At 44.2% G+C, this 21117-nt stretch overlaps 1 protein-coding gene across 1 annotated transcript in view; it reads left to right on the forward strand.

The window, feature by feature from the left end:
* STAB2 (stabilin 2) overlaps positions 1–21117 on the forward strand; it is a 167436-nt gene that overhangs the window by 76214 nt on the left and 70105 nt on the right. The window contains exons 23-31 of the mRNA XM_037996621.2: positions 305–485; positions 2292–2385; positions 3805–3963; positions 9455–9550; positions 11241–11336; positions 14365–14412; positions 16134–16270; positions 16720–16834; positions 19078–19155. Of these exons, the coding sequence (XP_037852549.2) occupies positions 305–485; positions 2292–2385; positions 3805–3963; positions 9455–9550; positions 11241–11336; positions 14365–14412; positions 16134–16270; positions 16720–16834; positions 19078–19155 (1004 nt within the window). The remainder of the gene's footprint in view (positions 1–304; positions 486–2291; positions 2386–3804; positions 3964–9454; positions 9551–11240; positions 11337–14364; positions 14413–16133; positions 16271–16719; positions 16835–19077; positions 19156–21117) is intronic.

Here is a 21117-nt window from a genome sequence, read left to right on the forward strand (position 1 = left end):
TCCCGGTGTGCTGGGATTACAGGCATGAGTCACCATGCTCAGTCTTAAAGGAGTTCTGAGACCAAGTTCTTCCCCTCCTGGGTGGGACAAGCAAGCTCTCCAGGGCTGTCCCAGGCACTCTGAGAACGCTTAAGACTCCAAGAAACAGCAGCCTGAGTGTTCCCCCGGCTCAGCCCCCAGACTCTGCTTTGACAAGAGTGAATGGGGGGTGAGAGGAGGTGGTCCCTGTCTTCCAGGGTGCTCTGCCTCAGTGCTCGGCTTGTCCCCAATGCCTGGATGGATGTCCCTCCTCCTCCTCTTTCAGAATGCCTGTGCGTTCATGGAACATGCGATAACAGGATAGACAGCGATGGGGCCTGCCTCACGGGCACATGCAGAGACGGCTCTGCCGGGAGACTCTGTGATAAGCGGACCTCAGCCTGTGGGCCCTACGTGCAGTTCTGTCACATCCACGCCACCTGTGAATACAGCAATGGGACAGCCAGGTAGGTCTGTGAGGGGATGGCCCTTAGTGACACTAAGTCACTGTGTTAGCTGTAGACAGAACCAACCCATATCTGAACTCTGAACTGAGGCCTGTTACCTCCAGCTGACAGTGTGGTGTTTGTGAAAAGGACCTCAGTCTGAGCTGGGTTTCAATTGCAGCACTCCCTGCTTTGAAACTTACCAGCTGTGTGACTGTGGGCAAGTTACTTAACCTCTCTGAACCTCGCTTTCCTCAACAGTACAGTGAGGGTGATGATACCTACCAAGCAGGCCAGTTGTGGAGAATAGCAGAACTGAATGCAAAATCACCTAGCACCAGAGCTAGCACATCAAAGATGTTCCATCATGGAAACCATAATTATTATCACCACATATGTGAAAGAAATGAAGATTTGTCCACCAACTTTCCAGTCTTTGAAGACACCTTTGCTTTTTAAAGCTGTTAATGATTTCTCCCCTGTTAAAGGCATCTTGCAGGAAATTGGGTCTTTAACCAATAGGTTGCCATTTGTTTCCTTAATACTGTCTAGCATTCTGCAGTAGGTTTGAGGGAGGAAATGCCAGAGGAAATGTACCTCTCTGGAAATATCTAGCTCCAAGGCAGTAACCACCTAAAATATCCTGGGAAATGCAGAGGGTGTCTGGAATTCTTGGTCCTCTTCTTGCACTGCTTTCTTAATTTCTTAAATTTTATTTTATGTAGTTATTTGTTTTGGTCTGCCTCTCCCACCAGACTGTAGGCTATGAGACAAGAGACTGTTTTTCCACGGTTGTACAATAGAAATGCCTTTTCCTAAGGAGTTAGGATCTATATCAGTGCATAAGGCAAAACTGCATGTAATCAAAATTACCCCCGAAACCTATTAAATCATCTGCAGAGGACTATCGGCATGGGTCTGTATGAACTATATTGCCTTAGGTAAATCAAACATTATTGGAACAGATCAACCTATTTCTTCATTTGGACACCAGATAATGTATTTTGTTCCTCTAGGAAACTTGATACATGAAATATATATATTTTTAAATTTTTGTAAGGCACGGATGACTGAATTTGCAGTAGAACGTGGGGGTACAATGTCTCCAGCATCTATCATAGGGCACTCAATAAATATTGGTTGAACAGATGAATAAATGGGCCACCTTTAATAGTAAAAGTATCATCACAGAACATTTTGAGAGGAGCGTCTGGAAAGGTAATGGGTCAAGAAACCAAGTCAGCTCACAGAAGAGGCACTTGAGAATGTGGTATTGGGGGGAAACCCACGAGGGGCCAGAGAAGGGGAGAGGAGAAGTCTCACCTGATTGTCATTTTCAAATATTTTAAGAGCTGTTGCATAGAAGCCAGAGTAGAGCTCTTTGCTGAACTAGAGGTAATAACTAGTATTGAGCAGAAAGAGTTATAAAGAGGCAGGTGCTGGTAAAATAAGAGCAGGTGTCAGGTGTTGAGCCTTATGATCTGCAAGTGCTCTGCTAAATGCTCGGTGTGCATTCGCTCATCTAACCTTCAGCCTTATGTGGGAGGTATTAGGCCCATTTTCCTCATGAGAAATAAGATCTCTCCGTTGTTAAGGGACTCGCGCAGAGTCACACAACTGCTAAGAAGTGGGCGGGCTTCATTTCCACCCAGGTGTATCTGATTGCAGACCGCAGCAGTACCCCGACCACATTTGAGCACTGGCTTCCTCCACAGGAGCAAACGATGGAGCCATTCGGCCAGGAACTGGCTCATCTCTAGCTGGCTGGCTTTCTTCTCGGTCATTGGTGCTTATTCTGGGGCTGATTTTGTGCACTCTCCTTTGCAGTTGTGTTTGCAAAGCAGGATATGAAGGAGATGGAACTGTATGTTCTGAGATGGACCCTTGCACAGGACTAACTCCAGGAGGCTGTAGCCGCAATGTAAGTACTGGTCTTCATTTCCAACCTGCCTGGTTTCTTTGTTTGTTGAGATGGAGTCTCACTCTGTCGCCCAAGCTGGAGTGCAATGGCACAGTCTTGGCTCACTGCAACCTCCGCCTCCTGGGTTCAAGCAATTCTCCTGCCTCAGCCTCGTGAATAGCTGGGATTACAGGGGCACGCCATCACCCCTGGCTAATTTTTGTATTTTTAGTAGAGATGGGGTTTCACCATGTTGGTCAGGCTGGTCTCAAACTCCTGACCTCATGATCTGCCCACCTCGGCCTCCCAAAGTGCTGGGATTACAAGCATGAGCCACCACGCCCGGCCCTGCCTGGTTTCTTGTTGGCTTTTTCCAGTTGGTGGTTTGGGTTTTTTAGGAAATCCTGAGGAAAGACATTCCACAGGTCAGTGTCTGATGACTTTTCATATGTGTGAAGCATTTGTGTTTAAACCTTGAATTTTTATTTTATTTTGACACAGGGTCTCTGTTACCTAGGCTGGAGCACAGTGGTGTAATCATAGCTCACTGCCGCTTGGAACTCCTGGGCTCAAGTGATCATTTCACTGATTAGGAAACTGGGATCTGGGAGAGTCAAGAGACTAAGTTCTGTTGTTGGTAGGGGTATAGCTAGAACCTACCATTGCTTTCACTAATTCCCTTCAATTATCACCACCCCTACCCTAGTCACCTTCATTCCTTACCTATGGTTTAGTAACTGGTTTCTTTACTTCCTCTTATCTACCCACAGTGCATTCTCCACTCACAGCCAGAGTGGCCTGAAGTGAATCAGATCTTGTTTTTCCCAGATTTAAGCCCCTTCCGTAATTTCCTCTAGCTCTGAGGATAAAATCTAGATGAAACCACCTGACCCCAGCCTACAGATTCCTTTGATTCCCTTTGAACAAGCCCCATCCCAACCCCATCCCCCTCAGCCTCATCTCAACACCGTATCTTGTACCCCTCTCTCCTTCTCATTCTGTCCTCCAGCCTCCTGGCAAGGCTCCTCCCGAGAGGTCCGGGACCTGATATTGTGGAGCTTGGGTTCCCACATTATACAGACCTGGGTTCATGCCTTTTTATAGCTGCATGACCTTGGGCAACACCTGTTTCCTTAGCTATAAAATAGAGATAACAATACTTTCCTCAAGATGATGGTTTACACCTGCAAAACAATATAAACAGTCCCTGGCTTAATAACGAACACAGCGATGTTAGTGGCCATAAGCTGGCCAGCTCCAAGCAATTTTGGTCTTTAAATTACCTAATCTTTTCATGAATCTCAATGTAAATTGAGCATTTCCACCTCACTCAATGCAAATATGTGCTTCTGGAACATATGTCTGGAAACTCTCTTACTTTTGGAATCATGTGGCTGGGCTGAGGATTCAGAGGCTTTGCTTTTTCTTTTCCTCCTGCAGGCAGAATGCATCAAAACTGGCACGGGCACCCACACCTGCGTGTGTCAGCAGGGCTGGACAGGGAATGGGAGAGACTGCTTGGAGATCAACAACTGCCTGCTACCCAGTGCAGGCGGCTGCCACGACAACGCAACCTGTTTGTACGTGGGTCCCGGGCAGGTAGGTTGGATGTCATGGGAGCAAAGAGAAAGCAGGAATCGTGAAGTGACTTTTCTTTCCCCTCAGGACAGAAGTACTTTGGCTAGAACTTACTGCAGCTTTTTTCAGTCATTCGTGGCAGTGAACATGGGTTCATTGCTAGTTGCATAAATCATAGAAAATAAATAATAGTGCAAGATTTGCACCCAGTGTGACTCCAGGGCTGCCCTCTTAGTCACCATCCTGGACCAACCTTATATTTCTATAGCTCTGTAGCGTATTGATCACTTTCACTCACTGTTATTTAATGGAGAACAAGGCAGAGAAGGCTACTGCTTAAAAATTAATCAGCTCCAGGGAAGGGGCTACCAACTAAACCAGGATTGTGGCAATGAAAAAACAGGCGACTGATAAGGCTCCCTCCCCCCACCCATGCCCACCTGCTTCCACCCCTTTCCACAGGTGGGACCCACAGGTGTGTTTAGAATACAAGGCTAAGGAGGTCAGAACACATGGAAGATGGGAACTGGGATTTGAAATCAACCCCCTTATCTTTTGAATCTTGATACAGTTTCTCACTTTTATGTTTTAGGCTGAACTTTTTTAAAGACCTACAAATTATTTTCTGCTCTTTGAGAAATGTATTTCTTCCCATGATGAGGGCTCTGCCTGAGGAAAGCCTAACCTTGCTCACCATGATATCTCCCATTTGACCCCAAGCCTTTTGGTTCTCAGACCTCTCATTTCTGTGCACAAGTTAATAATCAGAGAAACACAGAGCTTGAGTGGAACTTGATGAGATAGTAAAGCCCACCTCCTACCTTCCCTTTCCTTCATGGGGGAATTTACCCAGACAAATGGAGATCTGCCCTATTTAAAAATATCCAAGAAGGAAGTTTTTAGGGCTTCGCTCTGTGGCTTTAGGCATCATTCCCACTCACTTCTCCATTCTGCTAGGAATGAGTGATGGAACATCATTCCTGTGGGCCAGTGCAGGGCTGGACACTTGTGCAGAGACAGAAGTGTTGGAGATCCTCTGGGAGCTCCTAACTACCAAAGTTAGTGATCTGTACAGAACTCTTTCCAAAGAGACCCCCACAGGGGGTTAAAAGGTGGTCAACATGGGCCAGGCACTGTGGCTTACACCTGTAATCCCAGCACTTTGGGAGGCCAAGGCAGGTGGATCACCTGAGGTCAGGAGTTCGAGACCAGCCTGACCAACATGGAGAAACCCCACCTCTACTAAAATACAAAATTAGCCGGGCATGATGACGCATGCCTGTAATCCCAGCTACTTGGGAGGCTGAGGCAGGAGAATCGCTTGAACCTGGGAGGCGGAGGTTGCAGTGAACTGAGATTGCACCATTGCACTCCAGCCTGTGCAACAAGAGCAAAACTCTGTATCAAAAAAAAAAAAAAAAAGGTGGTCAACATGTTTAGGAGCAAGGGTTAAAAAATTGAACTGCTTGGCTAAGAGCATGGCATGATCTCACCCTAGCCCACCTCCCACTCTTGAAAACTGGTGGGAGATGGAAGTACTACACCCAGGCAAAGCCTCGACATAGACGTTTGTCTATTTACAGCTGGGGTTAATTATCTCAATAGACCATGGAAGGTGCTTCTCAGGGAGTGACAGTTGGCAATGGGACAGATAGAAAATCTGTGTCAGGGAGAAATCTTTCGGTTATAACAGAAAACTCAATTGTGCACTACTTGTGGAAATGTAAAATGCTACAGCTGCCATGGAAAATAGCACAGCAATTCCCCCCAAAAATTAAAAATAGAATGACCATATGCTCCAGCAATTCCACTTCTGGGTATATACCCAAAAGAATCGAACACAGGGACTCAAGCAGATATTTGAGCACCCGTATTCATAGCATTATTCACAGTAGTCAAAAGATGAACACAACCCAATGGCCATTGCCAGATTAATGGATAATCAAAACGTGGTATATGTATACAATGGAAGAGCAAGCAGCCTTAAAAAGGAAGAAAATGCTGACACATGCTGCAACATGGGTGAACCTTGAAGATGTGTTGCTAAGTGAAATAAGCCAGAGACAGAAGGACAAATATTATGTGATTCCACTGCTCTGAGGTTCCTAGAGTAGTCAGATTCATAGAGACAGAAAGTAGAATGGAGGCTGCCAGGAGCTAGAGTGGGGAGAGGAATGAGGAGTTATTGTGTAACGGGTATGGACTTTCAGTTTGGGAAGATGTTTTGGAGAAGGATGGTGATGATGGTTGTACACAAATGTGAATATATTTAGTACACAAGTACACAAATGTGAATATCCTTTACATTTTTAAATGGTTAAAATGATACGTTTTCTCATACATATATTTACTTCAATTCTTAAGAAAAAGCTGGTTTAAAAAGGGAATGTTTTGGCCCACGTGACTCTAAAGTCCATATATGGATCTGGCTGTAGGCACAACATGATTCCGGGCTCAGAAGGCAGCAAAAGGGTCTATTTCTTGGCTCAGCTTCTTCCCAGGTTCCTGGGGTGAGGGATGACCTCCAGCCACTCCAACTTATACCATCGGAATACTTAGTTAAGCAGAATGGAGTACGTTTTCTGGTAACTTCCTCCAAAAACCCAGGATTCGTTCTTTCATTGACTCAGATGGAGTGCATCCACACCCATCCTCATTTCCTACCACTCCCATCAGCCCTTGCGCCCAATTACAGAAATCCGGCCAGGGGAGGCCCAGGGTGGAAGATGCAGTGATAAGCACAGGCCAAGGCCCTGCACCCCACCCTGGGGTGGAGGAACCAGCCACATTTTATCATGTGGACTGGGAGAGGGGGAGTGATGGTGTCCTCAGAGCCAAATGGTGTGCAGTTTCCAGGAAGAGAGAGAACAGATGCTGGCCAGACAAAATAAAACAGATGTTCCCATATCCATTTGCTCGTTCATCCAACACTTCTCAAGTGCTTACACCCACTCAGCTACTAAGCTCAGTGATGAGGATAAGAGATTACCATGGCCAGGGCCCTCAGCCAGACTTGAAGAAATGAGATCTTGTGCGAGGCGACAGACAAACCTATGTATAACGCTAAAGTGATAAATGTTGTAAAAGTCACATAGGGTAAGTCCCATGGTCCGGTTGTTCCACAGCATTTGAGGGATGCTTTCCTATTTATCCTTCTGATTTCTCTGACAGCAGAACCTGCTCATGGGTCTGGAGAAAATTAGCTTAAAATGTGGCTGCAGGAGTCTTAACTGTGAAAAAGCTCACTGCAGTCTTATGTCTTGCCAAGCACTCAGTAAATGATTGCATTCATTTTTGACGCACTTGAGTTGGCAGATCGCACTTGAGAAAAGAGAACAAAATGCCTTGGTGTCTGTATTAGCTTTCTGGGGCTGCCATACAAAGTGCCACAAACTGGGTGGCATAGAACAACAAAAATGTATTGTTTCACAGCTGTAGAGGCTGGAGGTCTGAGATCAAGGTGTCCTCAGGGTTGGTTCCATCTGACAGCTGTGAAGGAGAAGCTGTTCCATTCCTCTCTCCTAATTTCAGGTGCTTTGCTGAAAATCCTTGGTGTCGCTTGGCTTGTGGACACATCACCCTGTTCTCTGCCTTCGTGTTCAGATGCTGTTCTCCCTGTGTGTGTATCTGTCTCCAAATTCCACCCCCCCAACTTTTATTTTATTTTATTTATTTATTTTGAGACAGAGTCTCACTCTATCACCCAGGCTGGAGTGCAGTGGCATGATCTCAGCTCACTACAACCTCCACCTCCCAGGTTCAGCGATTCTCCCACCTCAGCCTCCCAAGTAGCTGGGACTACAGGTGTGCGTCACCACGCCCAGCTAATTTTTGTATTTTTAGTAGAGACAGGGTTTCACCACGTTGGCCAGGATGATCTTGATGTCTTCACCTCATGATCTGCTCGCCTCGGCCTCCCAAAGCCCCCTTTTTATTAATATAAGGATACTGGTCTTACTGGATTCAGGACCCACCCTACTCCAGTATGACCTCATCTTAACTAATTATATCACAACAACCCTATTTCCAAATAAGGTCATATTCTGAGGTACTGGAGGTCAGGACTTCAATAAATGAATCTGGGAATAAGAGGACATAGTTCAACCTATTATAATATCTGTCTCCTCTCTGCTCTGTCTTCCTTTCTGCAGACAAACTTGAAAAACATCCTGATGGGAAGATGGGAAAGGAGGGGGGTTCTCTTTGTGGTGTTCTATAAGAAACAGAATGGACCAAAAACCCAGGATTCATTCTCTTTCATTGACTCAGATTGAGTGTGTCCACATCCATCCTCTTTCCTGACACTCCCATCAGCCCTTGTGCACAATTACAGAAATCAGGCTGGGGGAGGATCAGGACTTCTCTTATGTCGAGGATTGCCCTCAGCTGGGACTAGTTGGCTTGGAAACTTTCAGACTTTCCAGATAGGCACAAACCTTAATTACCAGGAATGCTGCTTTAAAAAGATAAACCGTGCTGGAGCCAAATGCTTCTAAATTGAACAAAGGGCCTTACAAGCTAGCAATGGCCTCATGTATGCATCTCCACCAAGTGGATACCCCATAGCTTGCTTGACCTTTCTCATTAGGTAGAAAGGCCATCCAACGTGATGCTTTGTAGGGCCCAAGTTCTCTCTGAGACTATCTCCATAGGCCCCTCTGGAGAAAAAAATTCAGGAAGAGGCTGGGCGCGGTGGCTCACGCCTGTAATCCCAGCACTTTGGGAGGCCGAGGCAGGCAGATCATGAGGTCAGGAATTTGAGACCAGCCTGACCAACATGGTGAAACCCTGTCTGTACTAAAAATACAAAACTTAGCCAGGCGTGGTGGCGTACACCTGTAATCCCAGCCACTCAGGAGGCTGAGGCAGGAGAATGGTTTGAACCCAGGAGGCAGAGGTTACAGTGAGCCAAGATCATGCCACTACACTCCAGCCTGGGCAACAGCGAGATTCCATCTCAAAAATAAATTCAGGAAGAGAGTACCAAGAAACTATCATATTGGAAAATGTAATGTAGAATATGGAGATTAGTAACTCTAGAATTTGAAGTATATCAAGTAAAGACATTAACACTGTTCTCTGGGAGAGCCAAACAGCTTCAGTTTCCATAGGACGTTTCTCAGTGCTGTGTGAGGGCAACACATGGAAGGTACTTGCTTTCAATAATCCCCTTGAGGCTGGGTGCGGTGGCTCATGCCTGTAATCCCAGCACTTTGGGAGGCCAAGGCCGGCGGATTACGAGGTCAGGAGATGAAGACCATCCTGGCTAACACGGTGAAACCCCGTCTCTACTAAAAATACAAAAAATCAGCCGGGTGAGGTGGCAGGTGCCTGTAGTCCCAGCTGCTCGGGAGGCTGACACAGGAGAATGGCCTAAACCCAGGAGGCGGAGCTTGCAATGAGCCGGGATCGCGCCACTGCACTCCAGCCTGGGCCACAGAGCGAGACTCCGTCTTAAAAAATAATAATAATAATAATAATAATCCCCTTGACTCTGTTCTTAAAATTATAGAATGAGTGTGAGTGCAAGAAAGGATTTCGAGGAAATGGGATTGACTGTGAACCAGTAACTTCATGCTTGGAACAGACCAGGAAATGTCATCCATTGGTGAGTTGTTTAACCTTGATTTTCTTTAAAAAAAAGAAAAAAAAAATGCTTGAGAAAGAAAGATTATTTCCTGTCTGGCCTAGTAATGAACAAAATCTCTTACCCTCAAAAAGGAATCTCTAAGCAGAATATGAGTAGTTATTGCAACTTCTATTTCATTCCAAAGCTTGGAAGAACCAACACATGACTTCCAGGTAAAATACAGAAGTTCTGGTTAAATTTAAATTTGAAGTAAGTAACAAATAATCTTTAAACACAAGTAAGTCCGAAATATGGCATGGGATAAACTTATACTAAAATTATTCATTTTTCACCCAAAATTGAAATTTAACGAGTCATTCAATATTTTTATTTGCTAAACCTGGCACCTCTAAACCAACAGTTTAAAGGATACTTTAAGAGGTACCGGACTTCCATTTCGAATGTCACAACAGAGTTTTACTTATCAGTGAAAATGCCCATTCAAGGGTACACAGTGCCTTGTTCTTCAACTTTGAAAGATCAGGCAAAGGTATTAGGACTGGGGGTGGTTATGCTTTCAAAAGAACATCACTAAGCACCGAACATAGGAACCAATGAAGTCTGATGCCTTAATCAGTGTTTGGAGTTCCAAGTAACAGAGTCCATGCAGAAAATAAATTTGTTGGGAGGCCCCCCGGGGTAGCTCTGGGAATCCAGAGACAGGAAGTATGGCTAGGCTTCCCAAGAGCCCAGAACCAGGACATATGGAAGACAGCAGGATCACCAGAATCTAAGCAGTTTCTTTCCCCAATCCTCTGAGACAATGTGACCTCTCATTTGACTTCCCTCTGTGTATTTTCTTTCTCTCTGCCTCTCTCTTCCAGAACTTGTAGTACTTCTGTGTACATCTTGAGGTAAACGGTGTCCCCACCATCAATGATGCCCTCTAATTTATCAGCACCCCGTGTCCCAATTCAAAATAATAGAGGAGGATCTAACTGGCCCAACTGGGCCCAGGTATCCACATATGAGTCAGTCAACTGTGGCCAAGAAGTGGGATTGTTATGAACGTAGCTGCCAGGGCCCACCCCTAGTATGTGTGCAGGGTAGGGCATGGGGGACTAATTCTGCTGGAAGAAAACTAAGGAGGGAGATGCCCCCAAGGTGTCTGTTACCCAAGAATCTCATGAGCATTTTGCAAAGCTGAAGGAACCCTAACACTCCTGCTTGATTTAAAGCCCAACCAAGCCCTGACATTCCAGATGTGAGTAGCTATTGCAAGTTTCATTCCATTCCAAAACTTGGAAGAACCAATATAGGGTTGCCAGATAAAATGCAGGATACCCAGTTGAATGTGAATTTCAGATACACAAGTATGTGTTGAAAAATCTTTCAGCACAAGTATGCCCCAAATATTGCATGGGACAAACGTATACTCAAATTTATCATTTATCTGAAACTCTCATTTAACTGTGCATCCTGTATTTTTTTATTTGCTGAATCTGGCAGGGATGAGAATAAATAATTTTTTAATTGTAATTAATAGCTGCAGCAAACATGCAGACAGGAGACTTTCATTGCAACACTAAAGGGTCTATGGGTTACTTCTACCATCTTTCAGCCCCAAATTTGCAGTTCTGACCTTAGATGGAGCCTGTTGTCTCATAGATGTAACTCAGGTCTAACGTTTTTGTTGGGGTAACCATTTCTTTCATCTTGGTTTTCTCAGGCAAACTGTCAGTCTACTTCTTCTGGTGTCTGGAGCTGTGTTTGTCAAGAGCGCTATGAAGGAGATGGCTTTCTGTGCTATGGCAACGTAGCAGTGGTAAGTCATCTATGATGAACTCAATGATAAAGACAACTCTTAAACCTCGTAGCTAAGGTGTTTTTAAAGTGATCTATTGACATATCTTTTGCTGCGGGAGATTTTACATGAAGCAAGCTGTTTCTCGCAAATGACATATGTGCTCTCTGGGTCACATGTTTTCTACAGGCTGAAGGCAGCTGGCTTCTATTTGGCAGCTTCTGTGTACCAAGCAGTCCTTACTTCTCTTTCTTGATACTCTACCTGTTTCCATTCTCAGACTTCCCAAAGGAGCAACTAACTGGCCTCTGCTGTGTTCACTGGGCTCTCCTGTCTGGGCTAATCTTTGCTTACCCCTGCCGTGTGTGTGTGTGTGTGTGTACACGCTTCTGTATGTCAAGCATCTTGCTCAGTCCTTACCATGCAGCAGCACCCCATTTAAATCTCACAGCAACCTTCTGCTACTATTATGCCCATTTTACAGGCAGGTAAACTGAGAGGCTTAGCAAAACTTGCCCAACACCCTTCAGCTCCAGAGTGAGGAATCCAGCTGATAGCTCCGATAGCTGTCAAGTGCAGAGCACAAATATTTAACCACCAGTGTAGAACATTCTATCTGTACAGCATGAGCCACACTAAATCAGCATTGCTCCTACATTTTTCTATTTTGACCATGAACTTTTTTTAAATTTGTTGAGGTAAAATATACGTATATAATTTACCATCTTTACCATTTTTATGTATATAGTTCAGCGGTAGTAAATACATTCATATTCTTTATTTTCCTTTCATCCCCTCCTTCCCCCTTCCCTTCCTGGTTTCTGGTAGCCACCAATCCACTCTCTGTCTTCATGAGAGCCAAGCTTTTAGCTCTTGCATATGAGTGAGAACTTGTGATATTTGTCCCTCTATAACCATAAACTCTTGAGAGATGATCTTTGTCTTGTTTCCTACATCAGTCCCATTGCTTATAAATGTTTGTCAAAATGAGAAATAAAGTCAATTGACAAATTTCCTCATCACTTTTTATGCAACTCCCTGCAGTTGAGTTCCTGCCCCTCCTCTCTGCCGAAATCACAAGTCTAACAATTCCCAGGACCCGCAGCCTGCACTAAGAGTCTCACCCTAAGAACCTTGCCCTTGGGAGGCCCTTGCCACCCTTCCCCTCTCACTGTCGACTGTGCCTTCTACTCACCGAGTCAGGCCAAGGAGCTGTCTCCTGACACCCAGACCATGGCATGTTAAATCACAACATTTTCTCTGCACTGGCCACAGACTCTGTTTCCTAAAACTCTAAAATCCTGCTTTCACTATGTCCCTCTCCTCCCACAAAAAGCAAAATTAAGTCCGCAGCTTGGCTCTCCAGGCATCTCCACACAGACTTCGCCCTTGCTTTTGGTTTCTTTTCTTGAGACAAGATCTCACTGTGTTGCCCAGGCTGGAGTACAGTGGCATGATCATGGTTCACTGCAGCCTTGACCTCCCCAGGTTCAGGTGATCCTCCTGTCTCAGCCTCCCAAGTAGCTGGGACTACAAGAATGCGTCACCACATTCAGCTCATTTTTGTATTTTTTATAGAGACAGGGTCTCGCCATGTGATTCACATACCTCGGTCTCTGAAAGTGCTGGAATGAGAGGCCTGAGCCACCATGCCCACTTGTTTTTCTTCTAAACAGCTTTCCCCCCTTGTTTAGTCGCCTCCCCAGCTCCAGGCCTGCCACGTTTCTCTCTCTCCTCCCCAACTCTGGCCTTCCCACCAGCAGATCAGGTGCACCTCAGCCCTCCTCTCCCTTAAAATGTCCCCTCTAAAGGATTACTCGGGCATCTCTGCTCTTGTGTTTATTCACTTTCTTAGTTTTTAACATGTTATTATTACTTAATACATTATTAACTTACTTAATAACTTACTTAATAACCTCAACTACTAGATGGAATTGAGTCAGCACTGAGACTTACTGTCTTCATGTAAATTTTCATAGGAACATGATACTGACATTTTGTGGTATTTAATAGTTTAAAAAATATTTTCACATAAATTAATGCACTTAATTTTCGTAATCCCTGGAAGAAGACTTCATCATATTCATTTCCAGATAAAGCACTTGAGTTCTCTAAGGATAAGTGACTTGCCCAAGATCACACAGCCAGTAAATGGCAGATCCAAGAAGTAAACCCAGTCTGTTTTAATAACTCTGTGTTTACAGACATTTTTTAAAAAAACTCTGACGACTTCAAATATCACTGCTCTGCCAGCAAAGTTGATTATCTTTTCAAGGCTGAACTTTCCCCAAACAACTCTAAGTTGTAGAGGAGCAGGGCCATCTTTTCCCTTCAATATCTTATATCCCCTTTCATATCTTATGGCCTTCCTTCACCCTACCCCAGTTCCAATTGCAGTGGCTCTATATATAGAGAGAGCCATATGGTTAAACTAAAGATAATAGGGGCTAAAACTTACTGAAATTACTGCATGCCACGTTCTCATCACTTTAAAAACAACTCCTATTTCTCATATCAAACTGTGAGTTGGAGCTTTTATTATTCCCATTTTACAGATGAGAAAATTGAGGTCCTTTAGGTAACTGGCTAAGGAGCTAGGAAATGGCAGAACCAACGTGAAAACCCATGTGGTTTTCTTCCATTGTTCTGAGCCACTGCTCAACAATGGCTCTGAAACAAATAGCTCTAGGGGCTATTTGCTGAGCTCTGTGACCCCCTCTTAGGGTCTAGCTAGCCATGTTCTTACAGCCTAAATTCTGATTTGGAAGAAGCTTGAGTTGTTGCTTCATTCAAAGTTCTTGGGATTACTTCTATAGAGAATAATCAAGCCACCTTGGTGTGAAAGAAATGTGTGATTCTGTCAACATGGAAATGCAGCTAGCTGGAGCACCCATTCATGTCAGCATCAGGGAGGCAGGCCAGGAAAACAAGCCCAGCCCCAGGAAGGCTGAGCACAGGTGACCCAGAAATGCACTGTGATTGCACTTCTCATTGTTCTTTCTCTGTTCTCTCCCATCTCTCCCTCCCTCGCTTGCACGATATGAATAAGGAATTGTCGTTTCTCTCCGAAGCAGCTATATTTAACCAGTGGATAAATGTGAGTACATTTATTGGGACTTAGGATTGGGAATGTATATATTTTAGAAACTTGGAATGCATACAATAGAAAACCGAAAATGCAGCTGGTCAGGAGGGTAGGCGATTGTGTTGAGCAGTGTTTCTCAACCCTAGCTGCACTATGGAACCACATGGAACACATTTTTACAAAATATTCCTGCATAGGTCCCACCCCTGAAGACTCTGATGTGATTGATCAGAGGTTTGCTCTGAGCATCAGTGTGGCGGGGGCGGAAGGGGGCTTCATTCATCACAGGGATCTTTTTTGTAAGTTAACATGATTCGTCATTGTACTTCACCAAGTTAGATTTGGGATTTACAGCTGCAATCTGACATACTTCACATGTGCTTAACTGTCAGCTCAACATGCCAGGAAAAGCTTTTCCCTCACCCCTGAGAAGTACAATAATAAAGAATCCAATCCCCACGCTACGCCATTGTCTCAATCTCTGTCTTCTTTGGCTGAATGGACCAAGGTGGCTGACCCAGCCAGCCATTGCAACAAATGGTTTATCACCTTCAAATAGACACATGCCAAATAGTCCATGCCTGGTCAGCACCCAGTCCAGGACAGCTTCCTGTTGCTTCCGTATGGGGCCTCTCTGAAGTCCCCATCTCAGCATAGGTGAGAGAAGAGACCAAGCGTGCTCTCTTGGGCATGCTGACTTTCACATAGACTCGTCATTCCTGGTCTTACCCCAAAGCATGAGCTGACCCAGTAGTGTGCTGGACCCTGTTCACACTCGCTCACGAGAGCTAATTGTGCACATTCTTCCTAATGCCACTTTCGGTGCAGTTATTTTGGTATCTTGAAATCAACCCTGGTGGGAGTATTTACACCATAGAAATCAGTAAATACTACAAACCAGGTCTTTTTTTTTTTCTCTCTCACTCTCTCTCTTTCCTGGAGATCCAGTTGTTAAACATGCCACTGCTTCTACTAAAAACTGGCTCTCTAGGCAAGAATGAAATTTATGTAAAGTTTCATTTCAGCCCTCTAGTTTCTCCCATGCTGAAACTGTTACTGCAATGTCCCCACCATCCTTACTCCAAAGACGTCCAAGAATGCTCAAGGTGGCTGGGCACAGTGGCTCACACCTGTAATCTCAGCACTTTGGGAGGCCAAGGCGGGTGGATCAGCTGAGGTTAGGAGTTCGAGACCAGCCTGGCCAACATCATGAAACCCCGTCTCTACTAAAAGTACAAAAATTAGCCAGGCATGGTGGCATGTGCCTGTAATTCCAAGTACTCGGGAGGCAGAGACAGGAGAATTGCTTGAACTTGGGAGATGGAGGTTGCAGTGAGCCAAGATCATGCCACTGCACTCCAGCTTGGGAGACAGAGACTCCATCTCCAAAAAAAAAAAAACATGCACTTACACATGTACACACATACTCACAAGAACCTACCAAGGCTTTTTCTTGGCTCTTCATTTAGACTAAAGTGTAAAGGACATAATGACTGAAAGTGTGACCTGATTGGGCAGATTTGCTTTGATAAGAACTCATACATTGAATTAAAAGGAATGAGTCTCACAAGGGAAAACGAGACATCAGCCAGTGGGTGGGGTGGATTTGGAAAATGAGACCCTAGGACCCTTCCAGTCTCTTATGGGAAATTGTCATCTCTTCCAAGCAATTCAGTCAGCCCTGTTTGTCCCCTCACATAAGCAGGTCACTTTATTTTCCTTCTGTGGTTCAGAATGCTTCTCTACGACCTGTACTGTCAGCCACCTTAAACCTCACTGTTCTCGTGCCTTCCCAACAAGCTACTGAGGACATGGACCAGGATGAGAAAAGCTTCTGGTTGTCACAGAGCAATATTCCAGCCCTAATAAAGTAGGTGTTACTTATTTTATTTTACACTGTATCTGAATGGCATTTGTGTAAACATGTCTTTGAAGTTCAATGTAGGAAAACCACATGGTCCTTCAAATTCGTGGAGCTGAACATGTTCTAGAATTCCCCTTTCCTCCCACCCCAGGATAGTAATAGTCAACAATTGCTGACAGCCAACTCTGCCAAGCACTGTTCTACTGCTTTACATATAACCCAGTTAATTCTCTCAATAACTCAATGATAGATATTGTAATGATTGCCGTTTTACAGATGTGGAAACCAAGGCACAGCATGGTTAAGTAACCAACTCAAGCCAAGGTTGATAACTGCAGGGGGAACTTGAATTTGGACTATGGCAATCTGATTCCAGAGCCTATTCTCTTAACTACTCAATGATACAGCCCCATACATTTATATTGAATTATAGCCTTTGTGGACTGTTGTTTCAGATACCATATACTACTAGGCACATACAGAGTGGCAGATCTGCAGACCCTGTCTTCTTCTGACATGTTGGCAACATCTTTGCAGGGCAACTTCCTTCACTTGGCAAAGATGGATGGGGTAAGAGCTCTGGAATTTGTCTGTTTACTTGAAACATAACAACTTTGTTTATATTGTACTTTTTAAATTTTCATGGTATGGGAACTTCCAAACATGTGCAAAACTACAGAGAACAGAATCCCTCGTGTGGGCATCACCCAGGTGCAATAATTATCATATATCAATACACACACACACACACACACACACGTTACCCTATAGCAGTGATCCTCTAAAATGTGACCTTCTGCCCACTGATTGGCAAGTCTCACAACAGACCACAGACTGACCCAGAAAGGGTAAAGGATATGCTGCAATTCCACAAATTTTCTGTTGACGTATAGTTGATTAAGACCTGGTTATTAGTAATTGAATCTATATAGAGAAATGAAAGTGAATCTTTATAGAGTTTAATCTGTATATGCTCAATCTTTATAGAATTGAATCTTTATTAGAGAAATGAAATTTTATATTAAGTTAGAGTCAGTCCATCAACAACTATTGATTACCTACTACCAGGCACAGACCTAGGTGCTGGAGATAGGGCAATGCCCAAGGAAGAGCCCAGCCCCAGAGAAGTGTATCATGTAGCACTTTCTACAGTATGTCAAAGACTCAGATTCAGAATTCTGTGAGGGAGTCTGGCCGCCCTGCTGCACGGGCAGTGTTTCAGAGCTCTTTCTGTAAATTGCACAAGACGAGAATGAAGATTCCACCGCAAAGTGAGAACTGCTGCATCCATGAACCATGGGCCACAGTCAAAGATGCTTGAGAATTATCACGCTAAAACATTTCTACCCTCCCACTCATCAGTGTGAGCACTGTGAAAAAAAGATCCATGCCTAGTAATACCTACATATATGTGACTCATCAGATATTTTCTTTTAGAAAGCAGAAAACAGTGGTCTGTGGCTTTTTAGTATCTTATAATTCTGGTGACATTGAAGTTATTTTCCATCAGGTTTTTAATTAAAATTGTATATATTTAAAGTGTACAATGTGATGTTTTGATATACAAATGCATTGTAAGGTGATTCCTACAGTCATGCTAATTTATTGGTATTTTAAGTCATTGATTCTCTTAGCAAGCATTAATTAATACCCATCTGGGCAGACATATCCCAGGCCCTACAGATTCAGAGGTAGATCAATCAAGGCCCCTGACCTAGAGGGGCTAACCATTAAAGACACATTTGTAATGAGTAAATTCCTATGTCCTACATAAATATCTCCTGCCAGGAGGGTTTTCTTCAGGTCCTCTGCAGATGTGACTTGGGAGTTGCTCAGGGTGAGACAAGACCAGGATTCCCAGCAGGGATTTCAACTGGGGAGAAGAGGGGAGGAAACCAGAAAGAGTAGAGCCCAGTTGGTGTTGATTGGTGGCTGGCTGGGTTGGTGGGTGGGTTGTGTTTTACTTTGCCCCATTCCTTATGCAATTCATAGCCTTCAAAAGTAGTTGGATTCTGATCAGGAAAGTCAATTACTATCTGTATTAGTTTGCCAACTCTACCATAACAAAGTAGCACAGACTGGGAGGCTTAAACAACTGACATTTATTTTCTCACAGTTCTGGAGGTCAGAAGTCCAAGATCCAGATGTGGGCAGGATTGGTTCCTTCTAAGGCTGTGAGGGAAGGGGCTGTCTTTGGTCTCTCTTCTTGGGTTGTAGATGGCATCTTCATATTCACATCTCTGTCTCTGAGTGTAGCTGTCTCTGTACAAATTCCTGCTGCTTGTGAGGACACCAGTCAGATTGGATTAGGGTCCACCCTAAGGACCTCACTTGAACTTGATCATCTCTGTGAAGACCCTGTCTGTAAATAAGGTCACCATCTGAGGTACTAGGGGTTAGGACTTCAGCATACAGATTATGGGGGCAGGGAGGACACAGCTCAACCCACAACTCTGTGTCCAGGGTCAAACCACTGGGTGACTTTAATGAGCCTCAGACGGCACTTTTGTAAATGAAATAGCATGGAGTAGAATAGACTAGATGATCAGAGTACCTCCCACATAGGAGAAAGTACTCTCTCTCTTTCTCTTTCTCTTTCTCTCTCTCTTTCTCTCTCTCTCTCTCTCTCTCTCCCCCTCCCTCTCTCTGAGAGAGACCTGTGGGACAACGAGTTAAAGGTATTTCTTACTGTGGGTCATGGCCTGAAAGTATGAAGGTCACTGCTGCTCAAAAAGCAGAAACCCCAGAGATCATCTCAACCCCAGGGTGTGCTCTATAAAGACTCACCTTCCCACTGTGGTTTGCATTTACAGAATATCACAATTGAGGGGGCCTCCATTGTTGATGGGGACAATGCAGCCACAAATGGAGTGATCCACGTCATCAACAAGGTACAAGATGCCATTCTCCTGTGCATGCAGCATCTCTTTTCGCTCGGCTACTTATCCTCCTATACAGCAATTTTTTTTTTTTTTTTTTTTTTTTTAGAAAATAGAAAAATCCTTAGCCTTATATGGAAGAAACCGGTACTGTGCCTCATAACTGTTATTTAAAACCGTTTAGAGACTCTATTGATTCAGTGACACTCAGTTTCCATTTACCCAGCCTGTATTCTGCAACAGGCCCTTTATCAAGTGTGGTCACACATATTATCTTTCTTGTTTATGGAAACATCTCAAAAGACACTTGAGGCCAGGTGCTGTGGCTCATGCCTATAATCCTAGCATGTTGGGAGACTGAGATAGGAGGATTGCTTGAGCCCAGGAGTTCAAGACCAGTCTGGGCAACAAAATGAGATCCTCTCTCTACCATTAAAAAAAAAGGGGGGGGCATGCACCTGTGTGGTCCCAGCTACTAGGGAAGCTGAGGTGGGAGGATCACTTGAGCCCAGGAGGTCAAGACTGCAATGAACTGTGTTCAAGCCATTGCACTCCAGCCTGGGCAACAGAGTGAGACTCTTTCTCAAAAAAAAAAAAAAAAAAAAGGCGCTTGAGCTTAAGCCCCCTGGCACCATGAAGTCTGTACAACCAGATGGGGCATAATCAAGAGCTGGAGGAGAGGCATGTGATTACAAATCACTTTTCCCCTCTCCTATTTGTGTTATTGCATCCTAAAAAGATGAGGTAGGGAAGGCCCTAGGGAAAAAATGGAAAAGAATATAAAAAGCATGGTGACGTTTTTATTTTCTTCTACCCAGTTAAACAAAGATATGACATAGGAAAAAAAGAATATTGAGAAATGGGGTTGTAAGCTACCCTGCAACTTTCAGTTACCATATTAGGATCTTCATTTAAAATGAAAGTTGCAAGTTGGAATTTAGGATACATTGGGAATTTTTCTAAGGTGGAAGATCAGAAAAAAATAATTAATTGTGTTTTAATTAAAATTGTTATCGGCCGGGCACGGTGGCTTACGCCTGTAATCCCAACACTTTGAGAGGCCAAGGCGGGCAGATCACGAGGTCAAGAGATGGAGACCATCCTGGCCAACATGGTGAAGCCCCATCTCTACTTAAAAAAAAAAAAAAAAGTACAAGATGGCTGTTAATTGATTCAGTTATCTGCGTAGCCCCTGGGCTACAGGCGCTCCCTAAGGATCTCCTTCTCTGTCAATTGGCATCGAGGGCATATTTGTCAGGGCCGCCGTTGTGCCCTGCATAAAGGTGCCTGGCCAGAGTGGAGGGTATAGCTAAATCCCAGCCCACTTCACTCCCCATGCTGTGCACCCCTGTTTGGGGTTGCAAACTCCTAGAGAAAGGAGTATCTTTTTCTTGATTTTCAGTGGCTCTCATCATTGCCTGTTGTTATGTGACATAGACATAGAACCATCAAGTTCTATCAGGCCTTCTCATAGCTCTTGAATCTGCCAAATCCCATCTAATCACCTTAAGCCCCTCCTCCCCCTTCAGCTCCAACAGCACAGAAATGTATCTGTCTTCCTCCAACACAGGGGTTGGTACAATGTTTCTGGAAAAAGCCAGATAGCAATTATTAGGCTTTGCAGGTCACATGGTCTCTGTCATAGCTGTTCAACTCTGCCATGGTAGTGCAAAGACAGACTTAGACAATATGTAAACAAATTTGCATAGTCGAAATTAAATTTTATTTTTAAATACAAGCAGCAGATTGGATTGGACTTTCTACTGTAATATGCTGTGAGCTCATTTAGGGCAGAATCCAGGCCTCAGTCACACTTGTGTACCCACTGCCTGGCCTGTAGTAGGCAAGCAATAAATGTTGGAAAAAGACTGATTCGAGTAGAACAACATTCCAGTGTTGAATTCTTCAATCTGACAAAGTTCTAGGTAGAATGCAAAGGTGAAAACAGTGATCTTGGCCAGAAGGTTAATTATG

Source organism: Chlorocebus sabaeus, chromosome 11, assembly GCF_047675955.1.
Source record: "Chlorocebus sabaeus isolate Y175 chromosome 11, mChlSab1.0.hap1, whole genome shotgun sequence".
NCBI classification, from domain to species: Eukaryota; Metazoa; Chordata; class Mammalia; order Primates; family Cercopithecidae; genus Chlorocebus; species Chlorocebus sabaeus.